Source organism: Betta splendens, chromosome 8 (assembly GCF_900634795.4).
Source record: "Betta splendens chromosome 8, fBetSpl5.4, whole genome shotgun sequence".
Classification (NCBI taxonomy): Eukaryota; Metazoa; Chordata; class Actinopteri; order Anabantiformes; family Osphronemidae; genus Betta; species Betta splendens.
The window spans coordinates 11098760-11121500 of NC_040888.2; the positions used below are offsets into that span (position 1 = coordinate 11098760).

The 22741-nt window shown below is 47.4% G+C and overlaps 2 protein-coding genes across 2 annotated transcripts; both read left to right on the forward strand.

Moving 5' to 3' along the window:
• The first annotated feature begins 258 nt into the window (after positions 1-258).
• map3k3 (mitogen-activated protein kinase kinase kinase 3) lies at positions 259-14479 on the forward strand. The gene is made up of 17 exons (XM_029158893.2): positions 259-1485; positions 4559-4618; positions 5603-5724; positions 6648-6688; positions 7056-7155; positions 7319-7432; positions 7546-7666; positions 7879-8012; positions 8152-8225; positions 8377-8444; positions 8556-8651; positions 8735-8896; positions 8995-9143; positions 10052-10183; positions 10830-10959; positions 11036-11213; positions 11819-14479. Exons 2-17 carry the CDS (start codon positions 4615-4617, stop codon positions 12045-12047), a joined length of 1854 nt encoding a protein of 617 aa, XP_029014726.1. The 5' UTR covers positions 259-1485; positions 4559-4614; the 3' UTR covers positions 12048-14479.
• A 2633-nt stretch (positions 14480-17112) lies between these two features.
• gfap (glial fibrillary acidic protein) lies at positions 17113-21381 on the forward strand. Its single transcript, XM_029158154.2, has 9 exons — positions 17113-17656; positions 18749-18809; positions 18892-18987; positions 19074-19235; positions 19319-19444; positions 19670-19890; positions 19966-20009; positions 20111-20193; positions 20308-21381. The coding sequence occupies exons 1-9, from the start codon at positions 17139-17141 to the stop codon at positions 20347-20349; spliced, it is 1353 nt and encodes a 450-aa protein (XP_029013987.1). The 5' UTR covers positions 17113-17138; the 3' UTR covers positions 20350-21381.
• Positions 21382-22741: the final 1360 nt, after the last annotated feature.

Consider the following 22741-nt stretch of genomic DNA (forward strand, 5'->3'; position numbering starts at 1 on the left):
TACAGCATGACACTGGTTCAGGTACTCGTGCACGCTCTAAATGTTACTTTTGTACTTAAACTATGAGGGTAAAGATTTTTTTTTAAGAACGTGAAATCTGCCATGTTAAGTTTAATAAGTCAAATAGTTTGATAAACTGCAATTGTCCGACAGTCCTGAAGGCAACACAGATCTGACCAGCGTCACATCTGGATCCGCCCCTTTATGGTGCGCGCTCCAGTAGAAAGACTTCGACCGAGCGCGCCCCCGCGGCTGCACGGCGCTAATTTACATAGTTTGGCGATCAGAAATCCCCCTGGGAATAAATCCATGTAGTTGCATACGCGTGGACGACTTATAGTCGAGCATTTGGAAAACATGGACACAACACTGTTCTGCGCCGTTGACGACCTGTTGGAAGCATAAAAGTCTGTTCCGGATAGCGATATTTTTTCAGTCAGGAAGTTTGACGTATTCGACTGAAGATTATTTCTTCCTTTGTTTTGGTTGGAGAAACTTGTGGACTATCATCGTTGGCTACAAACTTCCTTCTACTTGGGCTGAGTTTCGTTGAAAAGCACGGAGTTTTTCCACGGCCAATTCACTTCGTTTCCTAAAAGTGAAGGGAACCGTACTGTAGTAAGGAGTCCGAACACTTACGTCCAGACTTCGTTAGTCTTTGCAGCTTATGGGGGTTTTGTGTGTAATAAACATATATAGGCGGTATTTCTATCAGCCAGTGTCATTTCGCAGAGCTCTGCAGTGACTCTTAAACTCCACGTCGGCCTCTTATTCAAATTCCTCCGTTTCTGTTATGCGACCGATAAAAGGCCGTTATGACTTTCACACGCTCGCGTCTGTCGCGTTCTCGTTACAATGCGACGCAACTCTCCGGACTGCGATTATAAAAACAAACGTAAAAGCGGCGTAGGGGTCAAACTTGGCAACACAGGAGGAAAAGTCTGCAAACCCAGCAGGAAGACGGGCCACGGAAATCACGGAAACCGTGCGGTCGCTCCCGCAGATGGATTTCATACAGGCCCCTCGCTTACTGCTGCACCTTGTTCGGTAGTTTACGCTCCGCTGCGCGGCTCAACTCCACGCGCCGACGTCTGGTGCGACTTTTAAAAATGTTCTGGACATTGGAGTTTTCCAGGGAGCCGAGAGCGCCGCGCCACAGTGTGATGTAGGCTTTTCCTTAGAACACTGTCCGTGTAAAACCCACAGCTGTCTGATGTGACCGCTTTATTTGTCACTACCTGGGAATCTTACGTTCGTGTGTTCGCCCGAACTTTCCGCCGGGGGAGAGGAGGCCTCGTTACCTGGAGGAGGGGGGGTCGGCCCCGCCGCGGCGCACCCCTCGGTGTGTCGGGCTGACTGAGGACGCCGATGGGCACGAGCGGCCGCCGCCTCTTCTGCGTCATCTGTGCCGCGAAACACCGGTGACCGGAGTCACCTGCGCGCGCGAGAAGCCTGGACGTGTCCTGACAGGAGCCGACACGACAGGTGAGCGGCGTGGTGAGTCACGCACGTGACGGGGTTGACAGGTGACTGACTGACTTGTGTTGCATTTGTATGATGTGGGAAAAACGAGTTTTATACTGGGAAAACGGCCACGAGAGACTTTTGTTTTGAATTCTGTGATCACCAGATCTCAATTTACATAGTAAAGCTAGATTACCGGATAATGACAAATACTAGTCAACTTGAATGGAGTTTAAAACATTCTTTAATAAAATATAAAGCACAGGAAATGAACTGAGGGTATTGAGGAGGTTTCTCACTAGTCGAAATCTATAGCAGTGTAACTCTGAGATGGTTCAGTGACCTGGGATGGTCACTATGGGTTTACAGAAGGGTTTAAGCCTAATGTGTCCCCACTGTGAATGAATCAGAGGTTAAAGCAAAAATAAAATTCAATGTCAATGAGTCTTGTTTTGGAGGGATTACACGAATCTGCCAATCACAGACATTCCCACATGCTTTTGCTCCACCCACCCTCCACTTGCCACAATTGCGGTGAAGAGGAACTCTTGGAACCTTGAAGCAGAGTAGATGTTTTAGCCTCTCTGACAATGACAAAAGTTCTGCGTATGTTTGTAAAGTAAACCTGATAGGAGAAGGGCCACGTTCCCAAGGCCTTAAAAATCATTATGTACATTTAAATGCATACAAACGTGTAAAACATGAATGTAAGGCTGTATTGGCCAAAGTAAGCACGTTGCCTTTGCTAAGAGTGCAATATTCAAATGTGGTGGGTTCCCCAGAATTAAAAGCACATGTGCACCTGAAACAGGAGAGACATCAGACCCGTCCAGATGCATCCCTGGCCAAAGACAGAGCGAGGACTGTGGCTGGGAAAAACAGCCTCAGACTAAACACCGCTCAGAGCAGACAGAGGAGAAGGGGGAGAAGAATCCATGTAAATCCTGCTAGTCCTGGAAATGTGATACAAGCAAAATAGAGCCGGCACAGCTGACTGGCCTCGTAGAGCGCAGCCTCCTTCTCCATTGAATTCCCAGCATTCCACTTGGGAGGTAATTAAAATCAGGAGAAGCAGCTTGGCTTTTGGATGCAGGGTTTCATAGTCGTGCCGTTAACTGGAATTGGCTGCGTTTACCGTGCAAAAGCCAAGATTTCTTTCCATGTGTAGTACTTGCTGTTCCATGGAGGACAGGATGAGAAAAGAAAATGGCCCCGAATTCCCAGACGTTCCTGGAGGTTCATGGAACGACCAGAGGAACTGCACACCTCATAAACACGGCGCTATTTAGTAGGGGATCAAATGTCACGAGCGTGAAGTTGCGAGGGTTGAAGGACAGAAGTCTTTGGCACCCGCTCCGTGGGCAGAGAACATGAGAGTGGCAGCTAAACGCGGCAGCGCTCCGCCGACCGGCCGCAGGCGGACGTGCCGGGCATTCCTGTGGCTGATTATTACCCAGAAATCCACGGAGTCAGTGAGTCGCCTCAGGTGCTGATGCTGACCGCTTCATGCACACAAGTCATTTCCTCCTCAGACAACAGCAGCCTCCTCTGTAGCTTCCATCCCCAGACACTTGTCACTGGTTCATTTAGTAACTGGTTCTCTAGCTTTGCCCACCACTTAACCACCAGGCTACTGTAGATGATGTAATTAGTGAGGAGATCTGAGCCAGGAACAGCAAGGCGCAGGCTCCAGTGGTTATTGCTGTGTTTCCATCATTCTTTACAAACCTGTGATTTGATCTGTGAGACTCATTTTCTTTGTAGTGACATAAATGTGTGCAATGTGGATGTAATATAGACAAACACACACACGTTCAGTGTATAATGATTAGTTCCTTCCTGGGTTTAATGGAACAGTTCCCTAAAGTTAATCGTTATGACAAATGGTAAAGATCTTGATTTGTCTGTATGTGGCCCTGTGATGGACTGGGGACCCGTCCTGCGTGGACCCGCTTCTCGCCTGAATGACAGCTGGGATAGGCTCCATCAAGCTGCAGCGTTGGGGTTTGGGGGGTTGGTTGTCCTCTAATGTCCAACAATTATTGATTGAATAGTTTCTTCAGATTGGTTATACTGTAGTTTGTTGTTCACATCGGTAAAATATCTTGATAAAACGTGCTTCGCATTTTGTTATGAAATCCACTTTTGTTTGGAGTTAAAGGCAACTGTGCTAAAAAGTGACTAAAATCAGTTTTACCAACCAAAATTCTTCCTTCACGATTTGAAATCCTATTTATGTCCTTTCCTTGCTGAATTCTTTGGCCTCCGTACTGGAGACATTCATGGCTGGAGGCATTTTTATAAATGATTAATTGATTGAATCCAATGATTTTGGGCAAACAAGCTTGTGACCTGAAAATTGACTGGTTGGTGGAGACACACAAGTTCTGCAGTAAATCCTTTAGTTTAGTGGCGTAAATGTGGGAGAAACCCTTTCCATTGAAATAAATTCCTGCTTTTATAACGGAGTGGACATTAACAGTGAATCTCCGTTCTAACACAGCTGGGTTGTATCTCAGCAGCTCGTGCAACCAGAGATGTTTAAGCCTGGTAGATATTTAAAATGGCAGGAAACCCACTGTAAAAAAAACTCCTTCTTCCCATGTGAGCCGTGCCAAACCGATCGCTGCCAGTGCTGCTTGAGTTTCACCCGTTTCCAATTGTCCTTTTTTCTTTTTTTTTCCTCTCATCGGAAAAACACAAAATGCAAGTTCTCACATGCGCGGAACACGTTCTCATCCACCAAGAGTCAAAGAAACTCTTCAGGTCCGTGTCGGGCTACAATTTAGCTTTTGCTACATCGTGCTTACATTCCTGTAAAGAATCCAGCATGAAAAGGACTTTGGCTGTAAATGAAAATGAGGTCCTCTGGTTATTGTCATGTTGATACAGCCTGTCATGTAATTTGATTACAAACTATACAGCAGAATGATAGTAGAGAGCAGCTACTGGTTCATACTGGTTGAATGGCCTCCCACTTTTCATCTCAGTGATTCTTTTTTATTTATGTCTCTCTGAAAATTGATAATTACCTACAGTAAGTTAGTCTAAAAATCTGCCCAATAACCGATTGAGTTTTGCTTTGCCTCTGCAGGCCGGGACAGGTTTCTGAAGACTGGTGCATAAACCACGCACCCAAACATTACCACAATGAGTAAGTATAAAACCTGATGTCGGTGCACGGATTGCTCGAAACATTAGATAAAACCAGACCTGAACGCTGTCTCGAAAGAACCTCACTGAGGCCGCCGCTGCAGCTAAGCACGCGGGTGGAGGATTGGTTTTCGGTGTTGTGGAGATGGGGGTCTGGTTCTCTCCGCTGCCCTGGGGCTGTGTGATGTCCATCCAAGCTACACACGGAGAATATTTTCTCTTCGTGAGTTAGTCCAGCCAAGGCAGAGCTTGTCTTGAGATCAAACGTGGGAATAGGCATATCGCAAACACTGGGATCCTTCCCTGGCTCCAGAGCCTTGTCACAGGACGATCCCAGCGCAGCTGTACTTAAATGACTCAGTTTCTCCACGCACCTTCCAGTGCAGCGCTAAGTGCTGCAGGAAATTAGCTCCGTTATGAAATTGGCAAATATTAATACGAATTTTTATGCGTAACAAATGTGGCCATTCATCTGCTGAGATTGCTTTATAGAGCCTCTCGCTGGTCTGCCAAGACTTTTTCCTTGCTGGAGAGTAAATATGTAGCTAAGCAAGAGCTGCGATGTGAGTCCAAGGAAAACAGGGAAGTACCGAAGGTAAATCTGCAATTATAATGATGAATGAAAACTTATTTCTACGGTGCTGCGGATGGGGTCAGCATAGGAACTCACAGATGCATTCAAGTGTGTGGGTACATATGAACATGTTTAGAACCTATTATGGGATCTATTGTCCAAGCACTCTTACCAGGTTTCTTTTATTGTCAGACTGCAGCAGTCACAGGGTGTGTGGTGACGCAAAGGACGACCCGTGGGGTCATGTGTGGCTTGCATCATGTTGCCTACGCCTGTTTTCTGTCAGGCTGTGCTCCCACACTCACTGGGGAAAGACCAGTACTCTGCAGCAGAGCGCTCAGTTCATGCACGTCGTCCATTCTCCGACCTGCACCCTAACTTTCTATTTTCCCAACCTGCTATTCTCTGCAGACGAGAGACAAGCTCTCCACTCCATAATGAAGGACCTGGTTGCCCTCCAGATGTCTCGGCGTCAGTCCGTGATGTCGTATGACAGCGGCAAACCCAAGACGCCGGCCCAGACCAACAGACAGGTGAAGTACAGCTGCATTGAGCGTGTAGTTTGGGCGCAGCTCGTGAAAAAAACTGCAAAGCTGAGGTCCCAGACATTTTCAGATTCAACCTCTGGGAATCCTGAGTCACATAACAGTGAACAGTTAGTGTCCAGGTAAAAGTGTGAATGACTGCTAAGTTGTCTTGAGGGAGAAGAACCATGACAAAGTGTAGTGGGGAACACGGACTCCTGTGTTGACAGCATGAATCATAGCCGCTGATTTGCTCACAGTGAGAAAAGACATGTTTCAACAGTCGTGTCTAACAACTGTACATGGGACTCACAAATTATAAGTGAGGAGGGTCTGACGCACTGAAAAGTATTTTTTTAGCCTCATTACCATGGGTGTGGTATGTGTAGAAGTTTTATTATGGTCTGCTGCTATAATAAAGCATAATAAAATATTTAGGCTTATTGTTGATGCGTTAGCTAATTTAGCATAATGTCAGATGAAATCCCAAGGCAGTCATTAACTCCTGCACTCCTCCTACATCTGAAATGTATTAGGTCCAGTTATTTTCAACTGCCTCTCTAAAAATATATTGACCCTTTGTGGAAAATTGGTGAGTAGCCCACCTACCCGCTCTTGTAAGGAGTTGAAATGAGGTGCAGCCGCGCAAAAATAGCCAAAGTAAAGCGGACGGCTCACATGCCGGATTTGCTCAAAACCAAAGATTGTTCCCCTGGGAACGACGGTCTCCACTGTTTTTCCAGCTCAATACCTGGCTTGTTAAGAGGGGAAGTGGGTTCTCGGAGAGCAGCGTGTCTTCCCAGCGAACGCGTTGGGGTCGACCCAGGGGTGAAGCCATTACATGTGTTTGTGCTATTCTTTGGGGAGAATTAGACGCCTGGCTCTTCCTCCTTTATCCACTCCCTGATCTTCCTGTTTCTGCATTCCCGTAGGAGGATGTCAGGATGAAGTTCGAGTTCTCAGGAGAGAGGAGGTGAGTTTGGTTTGGCCTAAATAAACCTACATGATTTGTGTGTGTATACAGTATACAGTCCATCTGCCAGCATGAGAGAATAGGGATGCAGATGTAAACGCGCTCAATCGCTCACATGCTGTTGCTGTCACGTGTTCCAGTTCATGATGAAGAGCACCTCACATACACTCACTCGCTCCAGCACTTAATTCAGGCTGGTATGTGAGCTGCAGAAAGGAGCTGGAGGAGGAAAGGACTGTGGTTAATGTGTGGCTGCCAGCACAAGCCACAAATATGCAAGGTGTACTCGCTGTAGGAATCTGAATTCACTGAGAACTTGAAGAGCTTGTAGCCACTGGTACAAACCTCTGGGTCTGTCCGTTTGCAGGATCCTGATGTTTGGGCGACCTGTGCAGTTTGAGGAAGTCCAGCAGAAGGTTAAAACTGTGTTTGGGCAACAGCTGGACCTCCACTATATAAACAACGAGGTAGAGCTATGTGTTGTGTTGTGTTGTTTCTCTCCCTGATCAATTCACTCTCACTGTCCAACATCAGAATAAGAATAATGTGCAATAAGACAATTTAATTGATTTAACCAAAAACGTCAGATTGATTATCGCATCCTTCTCTTCTCAACACTTTGTGTGGCAGTTGTCCATTCCTCTGCGCGGCCAGGACGACCTGGACAAGGCCGTGGACCTACTGGACCGAAGCTCTAACATGAAGAGCATCAAGATCCTGCTGCTCACGCAGGAGCACGGCAACGTGAGAGCGCCCCGTTACACACTCCCTGCATTCAGCTGTTGCACCACAGCTTCCTCATTCGCCGTTATTGCTCTAACCGTCCATGGTCTTAACCTCCCGTCTCCCCCTGCCAGGCCTCCTCACCCTCCCACCCCGTCCCCAGTAAACAGGTGAGGATCAAGCCCTCCCAGTCCACTGGAGATGTCAGCACAGGCTATCAGCCCACTGAGCCCAGAGGGCGCCATCTCTCAACGGGTACGTCGATCCATTGTTTAACGCAACAGACTCATCTACTTCATGTTCACTCTGACAGCACGGGAAATACAGTACATTTCGACATAGAGGAACCGACTGCACAGTTTCAAAATTCATGCAAAAATGTTTTCTTCTCTACAGTGACTGATGCGTGGCGGTAATTGTTGTTGTTACCCGACACTCTTGTGTGTCGTATATCTGTCTAATCCCAGGTTCTCAGAACACGGGGCGCAGCTCTCCGCCCCCCGGCTACGTGCCTGAACGCCAGCAGAGGATCGCCCGCCAAGGTTCATACACCAGCATAAACAGCGAGGGGGAGTTCATCCCCGAGACCAGCGATCAATGTGTGAGTCATCGCCTCATGCGCCGGGGAGAAATTCACCTTCACATGGTTTTGATGATCTCAAACGAAAAATATTTCCTCTGTATGAAATGCAAGCTTCAGTGCATAGACTCCATTAAGTTTCCACTGTGCCCCTGTTCAGGTGCTGGATCCATGGAGCAGTGCAGAAAACTCAGTCTCTGGAAGCTGCCAGTCTCTGGACAGCAACTCCGACAGGTGAGCAGCAAACCTCCTGGCTTCATACACACATTTATGTCTTTCCATTACATTTCCACCAGATGCACTTCTGTCAAAATAAGTGTCTCGTGCGAGTTTTACTTTGGAAAACATCAACATTGTTCCCTCTTCCCTCCTCTTCCTCTCGCAGCCCCTCGCTGAGGAAGGCCCGCATGCACAGGGCCAAGAGTTACCCAGATAATCGCCAGGAGTGTTCAGGTGAGAGCAGCATCCAACTGGTCAGTTTCCAAACAGTGGTTTATGCAAAGAAAGCACTCTAATTATGCTCTTAACTAGCTCAAAGTCTTACATTTGACTATTTGCTTTCAGACCGAGAGAATCACGTGTATGACAGGGTGGTGGGGAAGGGAGGCACCTACCCTCGTAGGTATCACGTCTCCCTGCATCACAAGGACCACAGTGAAGGTACAGTAGGACCTGCAGGTTGCCTTTTCGTTCCTCTGACGTCACTAATGGTAACCAGCCTCCTCCCTGATCTTGTTCTTCAGGCCGTCGCACATTTCCGCGCATCCGCCGCCCTCAGGGGAACCTGTTCACTCTGGTGCCGTCGCGGCGGTCGCTTAATGGCAGCGAGGAGAGTCTGGGCAGCTGGCAGCTAGTGGACGCCCAGGGGAGGCTGCGTCCCCAGGACCGATCTGTTGGCCACAAATGTGGGGTTTCATTAATGTCATAAACATTAAATTCAGTAAGTAATCGTTTAAATAATGCTTTTGTATTAATGAGACATCTCTCTGTCTTGCTCCTCCAGCACCCAGTGCTCCAGTGACGTGGCGCCGGGGAAAGCTTCTGGGCCAGGGAGCCTTTGGACGGGTTTACCTGTGCTACGATGTGGATACTGGGAGGGAGCTGGCAGCCAAGCAAGTCCAGTTTGATCCAGACAGTCCTGAGACCAGCAAGGTGAGGCACGAGCCAGTTGAACTCTGTGTGTTTTTATTCTCCCTTTGTTTCTCCATCTGGTAATGTTTCTTATGTTTTTGGTCCTGTTCCTAATAGGTCATTTGTTTTGACATTGCATGCTGACTATTTTTAGGATTCTATCTGCAGAAGGCTTGTTATTTCACTGGTAATAGGCATGATTCATATCTTAATTGACTACAGTACAGTTACATGTTAAACCTTAGTTTGTTGAACATATTGCAAGACTTTAAATGCACCAACAATGATCTTATGATAACGTACAGAGGCCATTGTCCTTTATCACGAGTAATCAAAACTCACAGTGTGGTTTCATTCAATTAATGTTTAGTTTTGTAGTGGGATTATTTTATTCACAGAAAAACAGACATTCAATAACCCGAGAAGTGAAGTGGGTCGACGTCGCCCCCCCTCGTTCCTATTTTAATGTCTTTTCCTGTCCGCCCCAGAGAGAACTTGCATTGTCACTTCCTGTGTATGAAAGCTGCTGAGGAGGGTGATGGGTCAGCGTTGCCTTGGCCTTTCATCACCCACCCTCCGCTCCCACCCCCAGCTTGTACCAGATGTGAATTAGTTGTTGTTATTAAACCAGCTTCTGTTCTGGGACCTGGGGATTACCGCGTGTCTCTGATTTCCCTCTCTCTCCGCTGTGGCCTCATTCGATGAAGTAAACACCGGAACTTCTTTTTTCTTTTCAAGAACTTGCTGTGGGGTTTTATTTACTTTGCGCTTTAGGTTTCGGTTTTTGGTCGAGTCCGGGCTGAGTCATTAATCACTATTGTTCTCTGTATTCATGGTTACATTTGTATGTCAACAGTATCAGATATAAGGGTATCATTTGCACCTCCGTCACCAGTAGAATTTATCTGCTGCTCCTCGTTTCTGTGCAGGAGGTCAGCGCGTTGGAGTGTGAAATCCAGCTGCTGAAAAATCTGCATCACGAGCGCATTGTTCAGTACTACGGCTGTCTGAGGGACCACAATGAGAAGACCCTCACCATTTTCATGGAGTACATGCCGGGGGTGAGGCAGTATTCACTTCGTGTCTTCAACAAGAATTCAGAGCAAAGGTTGCTTGCTCAAGTAGAACACAAGTGATCTCTTTAATAATCTTGGACTCTGTGTGTAGTCAGATTTTATTTGATGATATGCTGCAGGACAGTTTTAGCTTCAAGTGGGCTCAGACACTCACATAAAAGCTTCAGAGACGGAAGGAATGCAAACAAAGGGCAGTAATCAGTTCCCATGGGAAGCTCCTTAAACAAATGTTATTGACAGAGAATTTTAGGCATTTAGAAAATTCTCTGGGGCTCAGTACCTGTGCTCTCATCCAATTATTCCCCAGCTTTAAATAATAGTAAACAGGAATTTTAGCAAGATGAGAATTTCCCCCTTCACTTAATCTTAGCTTCAGTTTGATTTCTTGGCTAAAGTAAGTTATTGGATTATAAAAACACAGTGCTTTTTCTTTCAGTGCAGTAAAACATTTTACTTAAAGCTTTCAAACAAGTGACTGGAGATGTGTGACTGGATTGCAGACACCATCTATCATCATCATACAAACTACTAAAACAAAAGTCTCACGTTGATCAGCCTTTAAACGCATCACAGTCATGAATCATGATCAGTTTTAAACTGTAATGTGATAGCTGTGCTTTCTTTTCCTCAGGGTTCAGTCAAAGACCAGCTGAAAGCGTATGGCGCTCTGACAGAAAATGTGACCCGCAAGTACACAAGGCAGATCCTGGAGGGGATGTCCTACCTGCACAGCAACATGATAGTACACAGGGACATAAAAGGTCGTCCTGCTTTACTACAGAGTGCTGGGGAGTTCATGCACGATGAAATATTGACTCCTCCCTTTGCGGCTCTCAGGTGCCAACATCCTGCGGGATTCAGCCGGCAACGTGAAGCTTGGAGACTTTGGTGCCAGCAAGAGGCTCCAGACCATCTGCATGTCGGGCACGGGCATCCGCTCTGTGACCGGCACCCCGTACTGGATGAGCCCAGAGGTGATCAGCGGGGAGGGCTACGGCCGCAAGGCGGACGTCTGGTGAGTGATTCATTTCAAGCGCGATTCGATTTTTATCTCGTCGAATTAGCCCAGTTCGCTAGCAGTGCTACCCAATATCGCATCAAATCCATGAAAATAGGATCATCTCAGGTCCCTGTAAGGTGTAAAAGTGAGATTAAAGGGACATTTGCAGCCTGTTGGTCTTAGAGGGGCAAGGGCAATTTGCTCTTAAAAGGGAATAACTCCAAGAAAGTAAGGAGCCTGCTGTACATAACCCAGTTCCTGCCACACTCCCACACATAGAGCAGAAAACATTCCCTCGTGCAAACTGATTGGGTGGTGACCCACCAGGCGAGTGATGTGACTGGCTGAAGGCCAGTCAGACAGGTCGTAACAGGGTTTGGTATGTTCCAGGTTCTCAGCCTGCGCTGGAGGGGAGTAATGCTCCCAGGAGGGCTTGAACCTCCAAAACAGGTGGAGGAGGCCCTCTGCAAACAGCCACTGTAAAAGCTTCCACTCAAAACATTCCTTCAAAGCTTTCAAGTCGAGAAGCTGAGACGTAATAAGACGTTTGCATTTCAACTTGTCGAGTGACTCAACCGTAGATTAGACTGAAGTGAACCATTCATGCGCGTCTCTCGCAGGAGCCTCGGCTGCACCGTGGTGGAGATGCTGACTGAGAAACCTCCGTGGGCTGAATATGAGGCCATGGCAGCGATATTCAAGATCGCCACCCAGCCCACCAACCCACTGCTGCCTTTGCACACCTCTGAGCAGGCGCGGGACTTCATCCGCTGCATCTTTGTGGAGGCCAAACACCGGCCCAGTGCCGAGGAGCTGCTCAGGCACCCCTTCTCCCAGGTCCTGTGCTGAGGCCTGCCTGCTTTCTGAACGCACACCGAAGACCGGCTAAAGAGGAGTCCGTCTCCACTCCAACGTCCAAAGACCGGACAGTTCTTCAGCTGCAGTCAGTGCAATGCCTCTCAAACCAATGCCAGTACATGCGTTTATTAAAGTCACCACCAGGGGGAAACTAAACACAGACCAAGCATCTGTCGAAGGCGGATGCTCATCAGGTCGTAGCTGCTTCACCTGTTGTGTCCACCCTGTGTTTACTTTACAGTTATGACAAATGTTAAGAAGCTGACTGTAAAATATGTGACAGAGCTGCATTTTAAACCTGAAGCAGGACTTAAGCTTACTTTGCCCAGACTATGCTGAATGCCACTGGTGCACTACAGTGTTAATTAGCTGTTGCCTCCTTTTCCTACTCTGTGTCTTTCTGTTTATTTCTATTCCCCTTTTGGAACAAAGAGATCTCGGCCTTTAGAGCCGTAACTCTGTCTTTATACACTCCTAACTAGAACTGCTTAAAGGCGTTTAAGCTATTTGTGGTGCACTCCTGCTACATTTCTAGAGTATTTATATTCATATATACATATGTATTATTCAGAAATCCATATTTGTGTGTAAGCTGAATGAACAAACCATTGTGCGGTGTCCCTTGACATATGTGTAGAGTAGCTACACTGGAGTTAAAATGCTAATTACCTAAAGTATGTCTGATTTTAGCCCAAGCTGCCATTTAGTAGATGTGTAACGACGGACAATAATGCACTGCAGCAACACTACGTAGCTCCGGTTTGTATCTTCCTGCTCAGTTGGACAGAGCCACACGTTTCTAATCATTTGGAGGTTCCGAGGATTCTTGTAGTCCCGTCATAGCAGGGGTGCAGTTTGTTGAATGACCGTTTGGCCTTTTTAAAGGCTGCTGGACAATTATTCCTCAGAGATGTCACTGCTTAGTGCTGGGACCTACACATAAATGTATTCAGTTAAACCAAAGGGATCTGTGGAGCTTTAAGCTTTTATGTCACCAAAAATCTTTCTACCTTTTACAAAAGCTTTCATGATTGGTCTCCTCCAACAGATTTTAAATGATCTTGTTCAGATGTTACTTTAAAAGGAATGTGTTATTCTCTGTGGGAACTTAATGATGGAAGATGTATTAACGTTTAGAAAAATCTGAGGATACATTTCCTGTTTAAATGGACTCTTTGTCTACCAGTCAGCTCTTTGTGACTTAGCCTTCTACTGTACCTGGCCTCTTGCAGCTCTTCTGGATCACAGACGTGTTCAGCCCAGTGTTATAGGTGTTATAACAGTGTCAGACAGGTTTCTGTTCTATAGACTCTGTGTCATTTGTGTTGAAATAAGATGAGATTTTCATGATTGAAACAAAATTCAAACCAAAGACGTTTAATGTAACGGTGATTCCTGTTGCCTTTCATCTTTCTAAGATTATAGTGTTCAAGTGTTGTAATGGCCCAAACGTCCCTGGCTGAGAAGCTTAGGGATTATATTTTAATCAGATGCACTTTTGTGTGAAATGAATGTTGTGGTTTTATTTTTGTTGTCTTCTCCAAATTGTTTTTTTTGTTTGTTTTTTTTTTTACTTTAAATGTGAAAAATAGTTTCATTTTTATTTATGTTCCCATGTCCCATTTTAATTAGCGTTTAAAGCATATATATGTGTGTGTGTATAAATATAGTTTTTATAAATAGACTGTGTCAAATCTAATGATACTTTCAGGACTTAGTGTCGTTAAAAGTAACTCATATAAAGCAGCTGGTTTTGCATATATTCAAGAGTTGGTGTTTATAAATGAGAATTGGGTGGGAAACAAACTCGGCTGCCTGGTTCTGGCTCCAGCTCACAAAGCGTGCATCGTTAGCTGTACATTAAGGTGACAGTGTTATCCGACTCGGCTCCATTGGGCCATTGTGCTTTGAAACATTAATGAGGTCTTATGAATGAAAGAAATAGCTGCAAATGTTTCCGTGTGATCTCAGCGTCATTCTAGATAATTATGGTGTGTGTATATGTGTCTGAGCCACAGGATCAGAGCCAGCGCTGGACATCAGAGTTCACTGTTCAACCCAGAAGACGACTTTGTTTATCCCAGGGTTCAGACAACACCCGCTTCAATACTGTTCTGGGTAAAGGGCTTGCTGCTGCATTAATCTTAATGTTTCTACAGAGCTGCTACATGCTAAAGGCAGCTATTTTATGTTCAGTGTGAAGAGGAACGCAGTTCTAAGAAAGGAATCCTGGGATGAGCAAAGGAAATGGAACTAGTTGTTAGAAATGTACCGAAATATGGAACTGTATAATGATGCATCATGACAGGACTTGCAGTGCAAAGTCTGAAAAAAGTGTCAAATTTATTTTACAGCAAGAAAAGAATATTATGTTTAATGACTACAGGCTCTTTCCAAAGCAAATAAATAGTTTTTAAAAGTTGCGTTTGGTTGTTTGTCTCCATAAATCTTGTTGACCGTATTGCTCCCTTTGTGTTTTTCTTTTTCCTCTCCTCCTCCCATTCTTTCTCTCTTTTTGCGATTCCTCATGAGGAAAACACAGACTGAGGGACAAAGGGCCTTTTTCTTGACTTGCTGTGACACTGATGTGCAGGGATTCAGACGCTAGCTTTCGACAGGTTTGGTATTTATTGCCATTGTTCATTCTAGTCCCTAACATAGAAACGATAAAGACCGGTTCCAGTGAATGATTAAATTGCAGGTTTTAGTTTTTGTTGCAGATATTTGCTGAACATTTGAGTTAGAGAGTGTTAATGAGCATTGATCATTGGACTTGATGCTCGTTTTAAAGGTGAGCGTGTCCATCGACGTTCACCTCCGGCCCGGTCCGAGTCGTGTCCTGGTTATTTGCCAGTCCTATGTGTGGTATGTGTGGCCCCCAGCGTTCCTGCTGACAGGCAGACTGTAGCTTTGGGTCGAACCCGGCCTCTTTGTGGTTGTCCTCTGTTTGGACCCGGTGCTGCTGAGTCACATCGGCAGCCTGTCTGTCCCCGTTAAGCCCCCCTGCTTTTCGTTGACCCAGTTGAGGTCTTGTTGCTTTGGTACCTGTTATTTCCACCTCTAGGCCTCTAGGCTACTGTCTCTCAGCCGAGACCTAAAATGTCTGCTCATATGTAGTTTATTTGAAAAGACCTCCATGTTTAAATGCCATTTGCATCTGTATCTGTGGATTTCCAGCTGGTTGGCCAGGATTCAGGTTGGTATGTGGCTGTGAGAGACGCACCCCGGGGATTCTGGGTGTAAAATGCCAGCGTTGGGTATTACACCGTCAATCTTAACTGGCAGCCATGTTGCCTTGGCCTGAGTTCAACCGCATTAGGATTCACCCCCACACCCCCCTTCCACGAGGGTCCTACAAATGAGATGGTCTCATCATGTTGGACACATGAATCAGCTGTTGGACTCAGCAGCAGTGAGCGGTGAGAGGGAGAGGCCTGCTCCACCTCTTTCTTCTTCTGGATGTTTAATCTGCGGGACGCATTACCTCAGTGACCAGATCTGAGGCAACTGCTGTCGCCGTCTGAAAAATCTGGAAAGGCCAGACGATAACTGTCACCTTAATGATGCAGCTGTGCCGTAAACCCTTAGCGATAGAGCGTTTTAAACCAACACACCCGTGCCAGACTTACATGGTTCCATCTTCTTTAACCTCTATCAACAGGGACCAATTGGGATTCAAAACACTGTGTTGTTGTTCTCCTCCTTTAAAAAGCACCAACACCCTGAAGCCAGACAGTAAAGTCGTACTGGGCTTCATTCACTGTCTCCTGGTACCACTAGTTTCCAGTCCTTGTGATTTCATGAGCCAGTAACAAAGAAGCTCTTTATGTCCTGCTGCTGTTGGAGCTTTACTACCTGTAGCAAAGCACCAGGCACATTTGCATGTTTTATTTAGACTTCAAATAAAGTGTATTTTCGGTGTACTGTATTTTCCATTGTCCTCTATTTAAGTCTTGGAAACTCCTAATCCTGGCTTGAATCGTATAATCCATTAGTGATGAATACGACTAACTAGAATTTATTTTTGTTATGTGACTGACAATAAAGCATTTATTCATCCAAATGAGATTTTCAGAGGAGCCTGCTCACATGGATTGTAACTCTAATGCTTTAATTCCTTTCTTCTTCAGGGACGTTCATCAGCCGAGGGAGAGCAGACGATCAGTCACAATCTCATCTCCACAAATTACATCTCGGCCAGAAAGAAGTTGAAGCGCTGACGTAGCCGCCCCGCGGTTGTCAAGGCGATGGGAGGAGATGGTCTTGTTATGCCGCCTGCATTATTCCTTTTGGGGTTCATATCGTGTGTGTGTGTGTGTGTGTGTGTGTGTGTGTGTGTGTGTGTGTGTGTGTGTGTGTGTGTGTGTGTGTGTGTGTGTGTGTGTGTGTGTGTGGTATAATAAATATATAAATGTATGCATTTTATAGTACAACACTAAGAGCATTAGATGAATGAAGGTACGATGCTGACTCTATTCAAATCGGCTGTGGGCCGTCATGTACTTGTTATATAACTGTTAAGTGGCAGCGCTGAGGTTTTGTCCCACAGCCTGTTTGTTTCCTCACAGTGGGTGTAAATCTACAGGCTTATATGTTGAACATATCACTAATATTTTACAATTAATCTTAGTGTCTGCAGTTTCTTTTTCTGTCTAGAAACTAAAGATGTCTTCATGCCTTTCTTTGATCAAACTCAGCCCATGTGTGGTCGGCTTGATTTGGTGGCCGGAGCCTGTCACACATTCCTTTTCATTCAGCTGGAACAGAAAGAAAGAGAGGGAGACAAAAAGGGGTGAAAGTAAAAGTGAGAGACGGGTGAGTCGGGGGAGAGAGGGGCGGAGGGGGAGTGAGAGAGACATTAGTAGTGGAGTGGACGCAAACCCTGGCACACATCCCTCAGAGTGTCATGTAAACCAGCCCTCTCTCTCTTTTTGTCCCATTCAGAGTCCCCCCCCCCCCCCCCCTCCCTCCCTCCCCGCCTCCCCCCGGCCCCACCCTGTGGCCTCTCTGCTTTGGACTCGGGGGTTTCGCCTGCCTCTATAAAAGAGTGGTTTGTGCCCTGAGGGAGTCTCATTCCCCATCATGGAGAGTCAGAGAGTGCAGTCCTCATACAGGAAGCGCTTCGGGCCACAGGCCTCAGGCTCCGCAGGCGTCCGGATGGGGAGCCTTTCCTCCGGCCGCCTCTCCTGGCACGGGACCCCCCGCAGCATCGCCCACTCCAGCCCCGTGTCCCGCGTCTCCCTGGGCTCGACCGGCGCCCTCCTCCTGGGGAGCCCCGTGGACCGGCTGGACTTCTCGGCCGACACCCTGATGAAGGCCCAGTTCAAGGAGACGCGCACCAACGAGAAGGTGGAGATGATGGGCCTGAACGACCGCTTCGCCAGCTACATCGAGAAGGTGCGCCTGCTGGAGCAGCAGAACAAGGTGCTGGTCGCCGAGCTGAACCAGCTGAAGGGGAGGGAGCCCAGCCGCCTGGGAGACATCTACCAGGAGGAGCTGAGGGAGCTGCGGCGGCAGGTGGACGGCCTCACGGCCGGAAAAGCCCGGCTGGAGATAGAGAAGGACAACCTGGCTGCAGACCTCAGCACCCTCAGGCAAAGGTAGAAGCAAAGAGGGCGGGGCTCCCGTGGCCACGCTGTGATGTCATGCACGTTGTCATGAAACAATAATGCTGCACAGATTTGATTTATTATTCAATTATTATTATAAGCTAAGGTAAAATCTGAAATATAAATATATATATAAATATATGTGCTGATTTTTGGACTGATCCACACACATATATAGGTTTTATACAGTCACATTAGACACTTCCTCTTTTGTCTTCTACAGTTTTTCTTCCTGTTTGTTACTGGTTGCTGTTTGGGCAAAAGCTTTGGTTAAGTGCTGGTTTGTTGCTTCTTTAGCTGATGTGATGGATCCATTTATATGCAGGTCAGGTTTGTCTGCCGTTGGAATGCGAATCACTGCGCTGAACGCGCGGTTTTACTCTTCAATACCTCTTTACAAACTTGATCCTAACTGAACCCCTGGTCGCCGCTGAGTGAGTGTGGAGGAATGAGGCGCACACAATGGCAGCGCCGCACAAAAGGGGGCAGATGTTCTCTTGTCCGCTGTTACTCGGAAATGCCCAAGCACTGCAGTCACATGCGCATATTCAGGCATTTAGCAGAAATCTATCATTTAGATCAGTCAAAAGATGGGACCGATGAAAGCGTATGGGAAAAATAGTGATGGCGGTGGAGGTCAAAGGTCGCTTCAAAGATTTGTGCTTTCCTCCATGAACCATTCTCAGCAAACTCGCTCTGAAGCTGTGCAGACGTTGACCTAACTTTGAGGATTCATGTCCTGATGTCTGTGATTGGTAGAAGGGTGTCTGGGTGGTGTGTGTATGTGTGTGTGTGTGTGTGTGTGTGTGTGTGTGTGTGTGTGTGTGTGTGTGTGTGTGTGTGTGTGTGTGTGTGTGTGTGTGTGTGTGTGTGTGTGAACTCCCTCCCGTGGGAAAGGCCTCTGTGTTAGATCAGTGTGAATGTGCAATGATGCGTAAGCTGCCCTTTCAGCTGAGCCCCTGTCTTTTCCTGCAGCGTGAGGAGGAGCTCTGGAAAAACACAATAAAATAGCATAAACAATATTTAGTCCTTGTTTATTTAGTCTTTTTTTAGTATTTAGGACTTTTTGCCTGTTTTCATCAGGTTGCAGGAGGAGATCGGTCTGCGACAGGATGCTGAGAACAGCCTGAACAGCTTCCGGCAGGTACATGTTTCTAATGTGATGAAGGATCAGACAGCACGTGATGCTCTGTACGCCTCACTCCTCTACACGCCTCCTACTCTAGGATGTTGATGAAGCATCCTTAAATCGCGTCCAGTTGGAGAGGAAGATTGACGCCTTGCAGGACGAGATAAACTTCCTGAAGAAGATTCACGAGGAGGTGGGAACGAAACGAATAACATGCAGCCCCATCATTTTAAACACCAGCTCCTCTGAATGTGTCCTCCTCCTATTTGTCCCATCCAGGAGCTTCGTGAGCTGCAGGACCAGATCATGGCCCAGCAGGTGCACGTGGATGTGGACGTGTCCAAACCGGACCTCACCGCCGCTCTGAGGGACATCAGGGTCCAGTATGAGACCATGGCCTCCTCAAACATGCAGGAGACCGAGGAGTGGTACCGATCCAAGGTCAGAGCAGCCTCGCAGCAGCAGCAGGAGTAGTACCTGTACGGGCTTCACACAGACTCAGGCTGGTGTGTGTTTGTGTCCAGTTTGCCGACCTGACGGATGCAGCCAATAGACACGCAGAAGCCCTTCGTCAGGCGAAGCAGGAGGCCAACGAATACCGGCGCCAGATCCAAGCGGTGACCTGTGACCTGGAGGCCCTCCGCGGCACAGTAAGACCCCTGAAAACACATCTTCTGCTGTAATAGCTGTCAACTGGTCTCCAATCAGTGTCTGCCACCTGTGATGCGATGGGTGTGAGTCAGCCTAGCTTCCCACAGTGAGCTACGAGCTCCAGCTGCTTCTAATGAGGCCCTTTGATCCCAGACGTGTAGCGTCTGAGGTGATGTGAGCGCACCGTGGCCTGAGTTCATTGCGCCGGTCTCCTCCCTTTTGAGAACGAGTCCCTGGAACGCCAGCTCCGGGAGATGGAGGACCGCTTCGCCATGGATACGGCCGGTTACCAGGATACGGTGAGCCGCCTCGAGGAGGAGATCCAGGCGCTGAAGGAGGAGATGGCGAGGCACCTGCAGGAGTACCAGGACCTCCTGAACGTCAAGCTGGCCCTGGACATAGAGATCGCTACCTACAGGAAGCTGCTGGAGGGGGAGGAGAGCAGGTGAGCGGGAGGCAGAAACATCCAACGAATAGACAATAAACAAGTCTTACACTTATCTCTTCTCCTTTTCCCCAGAATCACTATTCCAGTTCAGAGCTTTTCCAATCTGCAGTTTAGAGGTCAGACACTTTTCTCATTTATTAGCTCGGCTTTTCTCATTTTGACAAGTAAATGTCCAGGGACCATGGAGTTTGTAGTCATGCTCTGTGTCTCTGTTCAGAAACAAACCTGGACACCAAAACCCCAGAGGCTCACGTGAAGAGGAGCATCCTGGTTCGAACGGTGGAGACCAGAGATGGAGAGGTACTGTTCACCGCCCGAACTGCACCTCTCACCCGTTCCCTCTGGGGGGCGGTGTTGAACACTTGACTGGATGCTTTTTCTCGAGTTTAACCCTGATGTCTCTTTCGTTTTCAGATCATTAAGGAATCAACCACTGAGCACAAAGATCTTCCTTAAGGACTGATCAGCGGAGAACTCTCCCTCGTGTCAGTCATGATGGAGGAGTTCATGAAATATTTTTTAATCCAAACCCCAAAGCCCCCAATTAGAGTCGTCGTCCTCGTTCATTTTAGTTTCATCCCCTCCGTTACGACTCCTCATTGATCGATTGAGAGGCCAGATGTTTTAGCGCCGTTTCAGATTAGCTGCCATAGGAAAAGGCCTTGATATGTAGCAGTCGTGTGAAGCTAACATGTAGCGCAGTGGAGGTCGAACGTGTGGTGTGTATCGTGTATGTGACGTGTGTCGGGACAAGTGCGCTGGCGGGTCGTCGGTGATGGAGCAGGATGCAGGCAGGGAAGGACAGATGTGTACGGGTTAGAGGAGCGTGAGGGGGGGGGGGGGTCGGACACGTTTAGAGCGGAGGCCTATTAGAGGAGGGGCTTCAACCTCCCACCCATCATTTCTCCTCCAACGCAGCTGCACGAGACGTCTTCCTTTCTGGTCGACGGGGACGAAGTGGGTGTGGAGGGGAGCGGCCTCAGCTCAGGGGGAACCCATTTACCTCTATCACATTCACCACCTCACGGGATGAATCCCACAACCCCCGCGTGACCAGTAGCGCTTTTTCGTAGCGACGGGGACGATAAAAAAGAAGGGAAGGAGGCTCTGAGTAGCGGACGCTCCGGCTCAAACGCTGTAATCCAAGCCCGTCGCTTTGGTGGAAGCCCCGCTGGCAGAAGTCTGCCTCTAATGAGAGTGGAGCTGCGCCTAAGCTGGCGGTCTCTGCGTTCATCACCAAGGACACGCCGTGATTCATGTTCCCATTTTACTCCCACCCATCTGCCCGTCCACTCAACCCCGTCCCCTGCTTCTCCCAGTAACACCCAACCCTCCCTTCTATTTGCCTTTGTTGTGTTTTTCAGTGTTGGACCTAAATAGAAGTCTCGTCAGTCCTCAGCAGATGTGAATGTAACGTTAGCTCATTCAGCCCAACGCTGCAAGCTGTGACGTAATGTAGACGTAACAATTAAACGCTTTGTGTTAGAACTGATGTGTGTCGTTTTGTTCCAATATGATTTCAAAGTCTGTGAGTTTCAGAGCGTCATAGATGAAGTTTATGAGCGTTTTGCCCCGTTTATAATGAGTTTCATACGCGCTGACAGTGGACTTTAGGGTATTACAGCAGCACAGACACTATTTATCACAGCTGATTGTTTCTGCCTGTTGGCCAGACTCTACTGTTGAGCAGATGGGTGCACGTCCTGTAATATCTTGGCTTATAATGACTTCTAGTGTATATCTGGGCAGAAAGACACCCGTGGACCAAAGCAGTGTCGCGTGACATGTGACAAAACACCTGCACGTGTTCGTCTGACACCTGACTGGAGATTACAAAAATTCTACTTCCCATGATGACACCAGATGGTTTATTGTTGAGAGACTTACAAAGAAGATTACAAGTGTAATCACGAATCAGGAACTCTTGCTCTGGTGTATAGTCCGAGGTAAATATCCTGGTCACCGTAGAGCAGAATGCATGGATCCGCTTTGTGTTGCTTTCTCTAAGTAACAGTAAGTAATTACATATTAAATTTTTGTCCCAATGTGGTCAAAAAATGATTTCATACACAGCAAAAGCCTAAAATGGAAATTCAGATGATCTGAATCATCGAATCAGTGTTTAGTCACTGCACGTTTCAGCTAAATGTGACTCACAGCCTGTTCACAGTACGTGAGGATCAACACGACACTGAGTTCACCCAATCAGGAAAATCGTGAGCGCGCCCCGATTAGCATGTTCCCCCTTTGTTATCTCCCGATTTTCCCCTCTGATGAGTTGTGTTTGGAAGTGAGACCCGGCAACCGAGTGTGTGTGAAGTACAGCGTGTCTGTTTATCGCAGCCGTGGAGGGTCTCAGGTCTGCGCTGCAGGCGACCCTGAGCTGAAGGAATTCCAGGCAGATAAAACCCTCAGGCGGCCTTGACGCCCGCTTCGGCAACAGCTTCCAGCCGGAGCGGGAAGAGGCGACGGGTGACGGAGACGAAGCCCACTGTCTTCACGCGACGAGTGCGAGGTGACAACAGCTGTCACGTCAGCCGTGAAAAACATGTTTGCACGGCGCTAGAAAAGGCCGAAGCGGAGAGATCCACAACGGCGTGTGCATAAGTTAAGTAACCCTTGGCCATGATTATAATGGTTCATGTTCTACCACAGGGTCACAGCTTTTATAAGTCACTGTTGAGCCATTAACTGATGTTTTTTTGAGAGATTATAAACCAGACAAGGTCATAAATGTTCCTTTATGCGCCGGGCGATCGGTGCAAACACACATCTGTCTCTCACGCACATTCCCGTCTTACTTGATGCTCACACTGAAGGGTGGGTGGGTGGGTGGGGGGGGGGGGGG